This window comes from Lolium rigidum, chromosome 5, assembly GCF_022539505.1.
Source record: "Lolium rigidum isolate FL_2022 chromosome 5, APGP_CSIRO_Lrig_0.1, whole genome shotgun sequence".
NCBI lineage: Eukaryota > Viridiplantae > Streptophyta > Magnoliopsida > Poales > Poaceae > Lolium > Lolium rigidum.
Genome location: NC_061512.1, coordinates 51,721,015 through 51,731,738, shown reverse-complemented (window position 1 = coordinate 51,731,738; position 10,724 = coordinate 51,721,015). Strand labels below are relative to the sequence as shown.

General features: G+C 41.2%; 1 protein-coding gene across 1 annotated transcript; it reads left to right on the top strand.

Annotated features, from left to right (window-relative positions):
• Positions 1–9,685, top strand: LOC124652255. Its single transcript, XM_047191273.1, has 16 exons — positions 1–81; positions 1,174–1,239; positions 1,364–1,435; positions 2,031–2,103; positions 3,601–3,638; positions 3,720–3,833; positions 6,633–6,752; positions 6,836–6,916; positions 7,005–7,073; positions 7,164–7,241; positions 7,339–7,503; positions 8,035–8,142; positions 8,231–8,299; positions 8,411–8,473; positions 8,576–8,691; positions 8,818–9,685. Exons 2-16 carry the CDS (start codon positions 1,213–1,215, stop codon positions 9,422–9,424), a joined length of 1,800 nt encoding a protein of 599 aa, XP_047047229.1. The 5' UTR covers positions 1–81; positions 1,174–1,212; the 3' UTR covers positions 9,425–9,685.
• The last annotated feature ends 1,039 nt before the right edge of the window (positions 9,686–10,724 follow it).

Below are 10,724 nucleotides of genomic sequence, written 5' to 3'. Positions count from 1 at the left end.
TGTGCAGATCGCCGTGTGAAAGGTGCCGAGGTGTTCGTCGGCGGCTTGCCGCGGTCGGCGACTGAGGGGACGCTCCGAGAGGTTCGTTTGTCATATGGCAAATTTTTTTTTTGAAAGAGGGCAAAAGCTTTGCCCTATTCATTCATTGAGCATAAGTTTAAGTTCGTTACAAGCCGAGCCAAGCGCGGGAATAAAAGAATCACCCTTGCGGCATGAGTGAACCCAAATGTTTGGGCCCCCGCTAAGCTCCAAAGAACCGCTTCACTCTTAATTTTAGAAACAACAATAGGCGGCGTAGTGGCGACATTACCGACACCCTACCGTTGCGCTCGTTCCAAATCTCCCACGACGTAAGCATGATAAGCGAAGCAAATGATTTTTCCTTTGAGTGCCATTGGGATAGATGGAGCTCAATCGCCACTCCTTCACCGAGTCAAGATTGGGCCAAGAGGAGACGTCCACCGAGGTTAGACCAATCCAAGAGATGATGGGGTTCCAAATCCTCAAAGAATGACGACACTTGAAGAGTAGATGTGCTGCGGTTTCGGGCTCCCGAACACCCACTTGTGTATCTATGCAGTGTTGCTTGTTTGTATTTTTTGGAATGAACAGCTAATGTTTTAGCTGAATAGCTGTCTGGCAGCATTGTAAATCCCCCCGCTTCGTGTTGTTTACTGCACTTATTAGTTCTGTGCAATCCAAAATGGAGAGGCCAACTGGTTTGTAGGTCAATCTCAATACCTGCAAATGGCATGTATTCTAGAAAAAAAAACCTGCAAATGACACTATTTACTCGCTCATTTTAATTATGGATGTTATAAAAGGCATGCCTTTCAAATCAAATGTGGCCACACAAACTATACCATGTTATTTATGTACCAAACACATAACTGGTATGTTGTTCCGTAGTTTTTGGGCATGGCTTGGTAATCTGCCGCACAGACAATTTACTCATGTTCTGCTAGTGATAAAAGAAATATGCATACTACAAGGGCTAGAATATTTTCCACAATTATTTAGATTTGATTGTTGAGATTTAAGTATATTTTTCTCCACTGTACATTTGGCTCTTGTCTCTGGAGGAACAATACCTGGTTCTTTAACCTTCACCTGTTCATGTAAAAAAGTTTGTGTTCTTTCACATACTCCTTGGACTGACCATTTCATCAGCAGATATTTTCTCCTTGTGGTGAGATTGTTGACTTGCGCATAATGAAGGATCAGAATCGTGTTTCCAAGGTCTGCTTCTATCCCAACACTTACAACATTACAATATATGTTTAAATCCTTTAGATGTATGATATACTATTGAGTAACTTTATCATGAAAATGTATCAACATTAATTTTCCTGAACTTTCTCAGGGATTTGGTTTTGTGCGATTTGCTGAAAGGGAGTGTGCTCATATTGCTAAAAGGCAAAAGAATGGCATTGAGGTAATGACACAAATCTTCTTTCTCAATGTTGTCGAAATTTCGATATAACACATCATATGCACACATGTTTCAAAACTTTCTAATCCCCTATTTCGTTAGATCTCCCAAGTAGGACTAAGGAAGTAATCAACCATTGTGTTTGCTGAGTATTTTTCAATGATTTACTGTAAGACTTCAAAATGGACATGATTGTAAATAAATTGGTGACACCCACCAACCTGCTTCTTATTGTGGGGTCAATGGCAAGGTCTAGAGGTCGATGAAGGTCATTTCTTCAACTACATGACTAAACAAAATTCAAGCCAGTTATTATACACTACCTATCAATTCTATAGTTTTGCATGCATTACTAGTTCTGAACATCTGTGTTGGTCATTATTTGTGTTATAAGCTGTCGTTATATACATATCTGCATCATATTGTTTTTTTTCCTTCAATGACTAGTTTCTCCATATCTCTATGTTGTCACAAGTTCGCCCTTTTTATTGCACCCTTTGTAGATTTAGTGTTGAGAGAGATGCTACAATGCTTCATTACATCTCATATACTATTAATCTCCACATGCATAATATATCTGCTGTTTGTTCTCGACCAGCTTCAAGGAAAGAGACTTGCTGTTGATCTTTCCATGGATCAGGATACTCTCTTCTTTGGAAATCTTTGCAAAGGTAAATTTCACCCATGATGAACCTTGATAATCAGAATGCAGAAACTGCACGACAAAAATCATATGACCTTACAGTTAATGAAATGAATTTTCGTTATCAATTACCACCAACTTTTACATTTAAACATCTTTAAGCTTAGCGTATGACCTATCTGACTTATGTACTGGCTGTTTTCTTCATAACTTTCCTTGTTCACATTTCGTTTCCTTGGTTTTCTCATGTACTATTTGTTGAAGCGAAACTGGTAGGAGACATGTCTTCTTAAACGGAGATATGTTTTTTGTTTTTTTTATCTTCAACTATTACATGAATGTAACTTGAGCTTCATCCCTGAACTCTTAAACCAACCAAAGCTGATCACTCTTCTAAAAGATTTTCTATTCGCGTACGGTTTTGCGTAATGTGATGCCGATGTGTAGGTCATCATCAGCACATGTCACAAATTTCCTTTGTGATATATTGATATAATCCACCAATTTATTAGAAAATCTGAAAATGAAAATAACAATAAATGTGGAAATCAGAAGCTTCTAAAAGATCAAACATATTCAACTTTTAAAGATCAAAATTTCTATTTTTTGTATTTCCAATTTTCAGTGATTTTTTTTGTATTATTTGTGAATTATTTTGTGTATGATAATTTTTTACTAAAATATATTTTCCAGTTTCTAGAATGTTCATTGTTTATTTTTCTGAACATCCTAAATTTTTCAACTAAATTTGCGGGCTTGTTTTTATGGAAATCGGTGCTGTGACAGATACGTGATGTAGACTTGGCTGACATGTAGTCATTCAAAACCACTTTGATAGATAAAAATGGTATTGATACTTGTGAGACCAACTTTGGGTAGTTGTAGATTATAGGGATGAAACCTACACTCAGACAATAGTTGTGGGATCAAAAACACACACACACATTCTCCAAAGAGGAATAGTAGTACGGTATACATAAATGATTTATGTACAAAGGATTTGAGGCATCAAAACCTACTCCTGAAGACTCAAGGTGCCAGGAACCTGCCAAGGTCCATGTTTGCACCTTGTCCTTTATTTTTTGTACCATTTGTCTCTTCAGCATTTCTACTCTATATGTTTGACTTTTCCAATAATATTCTTGCTGCACAATACACCTCATAACTTCTTTGATTGTGCACACCATAATATTCTGTTTTTTTCCGAGAAAACACAAAAGAGCTTTTGCGTTTCATTTCATTGAATGGGCTTTCCTAACAAATTTAGATATATATCGGCTCTGGCAAAATTTAAATTTTGTAAATTTGTACTGCGAACAGTTGTTCTTAGCATAATATCCTGCTAAATATTGGTTTATGAGAACTTTCTTATTAAAAAATTATATTATATTATTTTTTCGAGAAAACGCAAAAAGCCTTTGCGTTTCATTTCATTGAAAAGGAGAGGGAAATTTCTTATTAAAAAATTATATTATTATATTATCATCTAAGTTCTTATTGCCGCGCTATTTTATTCTTGTGTCAGAATGGAGTGCCGAAGAATTTGAAGAATTGATTTATAAGGTAGAACCTTGATGTTCTATAAGCTATCAAACATCATTTTCCCCCATTTTTTCATTAAAGTGTCAATTTTTTTATCTACAGACATTCAAAGATGTCTTGTCGGTTGACCTTGCAATGGCTTCAAATCTTGATTCTTCAGCAAGCAGAAGACGTGTAAATCGAGGCTTTGCATTTGTGCGATTTTCTTCTCATGGCGTAAGTCTTTATTCTCTATTCTGTGCTAGGAAATTCATTTTCAGTTTTAACTGCATCATGCAATGTATTCCATTGCGGAAGTCATGACCTGATAATTTTCTTTTACCATTCATGACCTGATACATCTTAAAAATGCTAGTGTGCCTTAACTTTGAGCTCTTCTTCTCCCAATTATAGGTATAACTATTTAAAGGTGCATATAAATCAGCTGCTTGTGTTATTGCCTTGAGAATATCCTAGTTTACCTATAGTTGACCATAGCTTTATCGACTGATTTATCTTGCAGGTCTTGACCAATATTATTGCCTCTTATTTAAAACAATCTTATTGGATCAAACCATCATATGTATATATCAGTATATGTATCTAGCTTCTATGGTTCTACTGTTTATCTGTTACTGCTGCCGGATGAGTGATTCCACACTTTTATTGCTTGCCGTAAATCTATCTGCTAGCAAAAGAAGTCCATCTGGTATTCCATCCTTACATGCTTAAGTAATCGCATATCTTTAGTGCTGCTGCCTCAAGTTAGGAAGCTAGACGATGATTTGACAGTTTGACACCAAGTTACCAAAATACCTTGTGTTATGCTGACAAGCAGCCCATCACTTGGACTCATATAGTCGTGTTGGTTATGAACTTTTATAGTAACACATTTTCTCATCCTTTTCTCTTATATGGCTGGTTAATATTGCAAACGACTATCTTCTGTGATCACCTATTTGCGTATGAAAATGTTCCCATTGCATTGCGGATCTGCAGAAGATATCAAAACCAACACAAACAACTTTATACTTCTGAAGGAGTTGCCCATATTTGATGTCTCCTGCAAACCTTTAATCGAACTTCTAAAGAAATAGCAGCACTGAGATATATCCTTTGGTATGATTTCTGTTGAACTATATGTGGAGTACCCAACCTCTCATCAGTTCGGACTTTTGGTTCTTCTAGTTGGTGCATGAAACTTAATATGGTATCACCGTATCAGAGCAGAGGTCTTGGGTTCAAGTCTCGGCTTTTGCAGTTTAGAAAAAAAGAATTGGCTGCCCTCTTTCTGTCCATGTTTGGGCCTTATCGAGCCACATGTGAGAGGATGTTGATTGCCCAACCTTCTTCATCAGTTCAGATTTTTGGTTCTTCTGGTTGGTGCATGAAACTTAATAATGACTTCATATATCTTCAATCTTCGATTGCACCTCCAATCTTCACAAGAACTTCCATCCATCACACTAGTTCATTTAGAGAGTGCAGGAGAAAGATACAACAAACTTGTGTTGTATGTTAATCCCTAATCCATTTGATTGAGTAGATGGACTATTGTGGCGATTGCTACATCTGACAAGACATTGCATGGAAGGATGGTATATTAATGAGATATACACCAAAGAATAATTGTATACCTCTGGTTAAAGTTTCTGAGTGCAGCACTTCTGTATTGGGTCTCACTAGTAACTAGCAACATGAGATTATCAATCCATGGAGTTTCAGTAACCTTGATAACAGGAATGAAAAGAGGCCCTTCAGTTCTTCTTCCCCTTTGTATCCATCAGTGACGGGTCTGAATTATCTACTTATTACCTATGTTCTGTTCCTCTCCTGTCACATAATACTCCAATTCTTGTCTTACTGTTCAGATTTGTCATGTGTACTTTACTTGGTTTTACCAAATTCAGTAAAGCCAGTAGACCACTCAACTCCATTTTCCTTTGTCGGCTCTTCATTTTCTTCAGAGATCAAGGTGTCTTTTGACAGCATATGCTGTTCATGGCACTTCCAGTACCTGCTAAATCTGTACTCTGCTCTTGTTGCTATTTATTTTGATTCACCCTTTCTCTAGAAATCTGTGAGAAAAACGTGTGTGAAAACACTAAGTGACTGATAGGTAGTGCAGCTCCAATCTAACCCGAGTTTTAGGATCAGAGAAGTGAGAGAAAATATGTAGGAATAAGGAATTGGAATTAGAAATCTGCATTTTATCTTATCTGTGCAAGTGACATGCACATTCCTTGTATTCTGGAAACTGCTGTCTCCTCCCCGTCCATCTTTCTCATAAATTAGACCATGAGATACTTGTCAATGCTGGAGCCTTATGTTTGGGGAATGCTGTGACAAGCTGATCTATGATTCCCTTGGCCTTTCCCTTAGCCTCATTTCTGCACAGCTATAGCGCTCACATTCTTAAGCTGCCATTGTGCTGCTATCTAGAAACTGTAAGAACATGTGGTGAAAACACAAAGTGACTGTCAGCTAGTACAGCTCCAATGTTTTAATCCGAGTTTTAACTTCAGAAAAGGGAGAAAACAGTATGTAGGATTAAGGAATTGGAATATGGAACTCAGCACTTCATCTCATATGTGCAAGTGATGTTGAATCATGCACACTCCTTGTATCCCGAAAACTGAATTCTCCTCTGCCCCCGTCTCTCTCATAATTTAGACTATCAGATACTTGTCAATGTCGGAACATACTGTTTGAGGAAAGATATGACAAGCTTGATCCTTGATTGCCTTTGGCTTTTCCTTAGCTTCATTTCTGCAGAGCTATAGTGCTCACAATCTTAGTCTGCCATTTTATGACAACTGCTGGAGTCTCACTTCTGACATTAATCATAGCTGCCAATTATGAAGGACATGTATGTTTATCAACACAATGTGTTAGTTCGTCACTGATCTGAGGTTATGCTACTGATATGTATCAGAAGGGAAATATCTATATCATCATGGAGATGTTCTTTAGTCCATGAAATCAGAACAGATCATCTTCCCTTGATTCTTTTCGTCCTAAAACTATCGATCACAGGCTGCAGCACGTGTACTCCGCATTGGTTCCAGAACAGATTTTCTGCTTGGTGGTATTTTGCATCCTGCAATAAATTGGGCTGAGAGGGAATCTAATGTGGATGCTGATGAAATGGCCAAGGTTATTTCAGTGTAACATTTCTTCTTCATTTCAGTATATCTATATCATATTTTGATCATGCTCTCGATGCTTGCTATACCCAGATTAAGACTGCTTTTGTTGGTAATCTACCAGCAAATGCTAATGAGGACTATCTGAAAAAGCTTTTTGGACGTTTTGGAGAGGTTTGTCGACCAACCTGGCTATGGCTTGTTTGCATTTACCAATTTATGTGTGATGTTAATTCTAAAGTGACGAGTAATTGTGAATCAGGTAATGCGGGTTGCGGTCTCAAGGAAAGGACAATACCCAGTTGGATTCATTCACTTCAGCAGTCGTTCAGTAAGTAGCTTTGTCAATTCTAATATCTTTTTAAGTTGTATAGCTCAAGTTCTATAAAAGGAATGCACATTAATTCTTAGTTGACTGCAGGAGCTTGACAATGCAATAAAAGAAATGGATGGTAAAACAGTCAGCGGACCTGACCGAGGACCATCTTTCAAGATACAGGCATGAATATGGATACTATTTCTTTTGGGATAATCCTAGCTTCTTGCATCTTAATTTGATTAGCCTAATTTGGCTCTGGTGCTGTTTATTGCAACAGGTTACAGTTGCTCGACCTGCAGTAGAGAACGATAATAAGAGAGGTCGCGAAGAGTTGAAAACTAGAAGATCAGATGTTTCAAGGGACAAGCCAGATTATTCTCATGGGAGATATGGACATGATTCGCTTCATCGTCAAACCAAAGCTCCAAGGCTATCAAACATGGTATGGGTGATAAACAGCAGACATATGATCAGTTTGTACTTTCCATTTCAAATACATTAAAGCCACAAGGTTGGGTTTCATGAAAGAGATAACCTCCTTAAACTTTCAACTAGTTCTAATACTAATTTGTTGTTTTCCACAACTGAGCTAGGCATTGACTTGCTAAAGTTTTAGCTCACTGGTATATCCATCTAGTTGTCACAAGATCCCTGAGTAAGACTTGATATTACGCCAATAAGTCTAATATTTGTCCGATGCACGTAGTGTAGTTGCTTCAAAACTGAAGTGACCATTAACCTGCTAGCTTCGAGTGGTTTGATTTAGTCTATTGCTGATGGAAGCAGATGGGTTGTCTCCGAACTCCAATATTATTATCTTTCCGTATACGACAATATATTGTTAAGATTTGACATAAATACTCGCAGCTCGGTGTGTAGGAATAGAGCGAGTCTAGAAAAATGCGTGCTCCAGTATGTAAAAGTGTGGTGTATTCATTGACATAGCTATCCTTTCTGCATTGTTATCTCTTAGGTGTCTGATGTCGCCGACCCCTATGAAGCAGCTGTTAATTCACTACCTTCAGCCGTCAAGGAACTCTTACTTCGTATTTTGCGTCTTGGGATTGGCACTTCATATGACGTAAGCAGTCATTTGTAAATAGTTCCCATTTTGTCTTAGTTCTTCTTTTGGTATCGAACATCATCGTCCTGTCAATTTTTCTTCTCAGATTGACATCTATTGCATAAAGAGCCTAAATGAGCTTCCTGAGTCAGGTGCTGTTGCCGTCCTTAATCAGGTGCGTAGTTGTTTCACGTAGATGATCTGAGCTCTTACCTGAACTTTCTATTTCGAAAAGCTTCTTACACGGACTTGAAAAATGGCTTATCCTGATTAATTCTCCATGCAGTTTTTGATAACAGGTGCCGATAAACGAAATAAAGGAGAATATTTCGCTTCATTAATTGCTAAGGTTGTTACTTCACTTGTTCAATAACTTCAATTTTTTTTCTTCTGTGCTTTATTTTTTGGTGAGCGACAGTGCCTTCTAACTTCTGGAGTTTTTGACCTGCAGCGCAAGGTTGAGGCTTTTGGTGTAGCACACATCTCGCAGGATACTTATTTGCCCAGAAATCCTGAAATGCAAACCAAGCGATACCGACATCAAGATTATGATTACACCGCATCCGGGTAAGGCATCCTCAAGGGAAATGAAGCAAAGGGCATCTGCATGATCCTGTTTCTGTTATCTGTATGAGCGTTTTACCTTTTGTGCTCGCATCAACATGTGATCACCGAGATTCGTTTTATTTGCAGGAGCAGTAGATACAGTTCCCTAGGTGATTATTCTTCCTCATCTTATGTTGACGACCCAATAGTGTCTCATTCAAGAAGGTATGCGGAAGAAAGACCCACTGTTGTAAGATACCCAGAGCCAAGGCTGCGGCAAGAGGAAATATCGCATGAACCAAGACAGAACACCGGAAGGCATCTAGACCGAAGATATACGCAAGAACAGAGTTACAATGAAAGATCAGCGCATGAACCCAGGAAGGACACCGGAAGGCATCTGGATGGTAGATATGTACATGAACCGAGCTATACTGAAAGATCAGCACATGAACCGAGACAGGACACTGGGAGCCGGCATCTAGAGCGAAGATACACACAAGAACAGAGTTACGCACATGAAAGACCAGCCGAAGAAGCTGTTTTTCCTAGGGAAAGGAGAGTGTTATCTGCTGCAGGGTACACCACAAACACAGCCCCAGAATTCAACTCCAGGTCTTCTGCTGAATATTCTGCTGAACAGCAGCAAATGAGGTTTGATCCCTTCACGGGCGAGCCTTACAAGTTTGACCCCTTCACCGGGGAGCCCATCAGGCCTGGCGCAAGCCTGCGTCGATCTGGTAGCTTATACTGACCAGATTGGTTGAAGCAGCACTTGGGGTGTGGTAGAGTCGTAGAGAAGTCTGTCTTTCCTGAAGAAATTCTCGCATCTTTCCGACCAAAAAGCAGGAGCTATGGTTTATGATACTATATGACATTAGGAATTATTTAAGAATACTGGAGTATGTTTCAGTATGATTTTATGACTTCTTCTGATATTGGAACTATCCACTTGTTGGTGTTTCTTCTGATGAGAAGTGGCTGTGCCTACATCTGTCTTTTTTTCTAGTGATCAGCAACTGTTGTGAACTTTTGTTCATGTTGAACACTGACTAATGTGGCTTTCTCTTGTTTACTCATCCAAAGTATGCCAAGCAATATAACGGATTGACCAGATGGCAAGAGAAGTGAAACCTAAGGCCTGCTAATACTATTACTCTAGCTTTTGTTCCACTTCTTCAGCACTACTTTACTATGCCCTCTGAAACTTGATTGCTTAATGATACCCTTTGCTGCTTTGCTTTGCTTTGCTTTGCTTGACTTGAGTAGTGTACTGTATACTCATTGCTATGAGTATGAATCTGCAAGTTTTCATCTCTTCAATTTGAAGATCAAATCCTCACTCCTGCGGATTAAACCCACCCTTTAGGAGGGGCGAACCCTAGCCGCCACCGCCTCGCCCCCCCACCTCCTCCCTTCCCTGCCGCGCCGCCGCCGGAGGGGGGCCGGCAAAGCCGCGCGCTCCCCGAGGAAGGTGGCGGCGGGGCGTTTCATCCCCTCCCGCGTCCCTGGCGAGGAGGAGCTCGCTCGGGCGCGGCTCAGGGCGGCGGGCGTGCCGGCGTGCGTTGGAGCGCGGCGTGTGCTGCGGGCGAGGCTGCTAGGCGGGGCGCGGTGGCTCTCCCTGCCGGCCGGCGGCGCGTGGAGCTCCGGCGGTCGGGGCGGCCGGCCGGATCCGGGCCGGGCCGGCCGTGGCGCGCGCGGCGGCCGGCCGGCGGGAGGCCCCCTGGTCGTGAAGGTGCGGGTCGGTCTCTTCTCCGCCTCCTCGTCTTCCTCGCGTTCCCGGCGCGCGGGCGCCGCGCGCGGCGGCGTCTTGGCTACGGGTTTGCGGCGGGGATGCTTCGGGCCGCCGGTCGGCGGCGTTGCTTCGGCTGGCCGCGGCGGTGGCGCTGTTTGCGGCAGCGAGTGCCGCCTGCGCGGCGGCGGCGCCGGTTTTGGGAGCTGCGGCGGCGGCTTTGCCGGGCGTCCGCGGCGGCGGGTTTTCTCCGGGAGGCTGCGGCGGCGGATCCGCCTCGAGCGGCAGCGGCGGATCTGCCTCAGGCGGCAGCGGCGGTGGA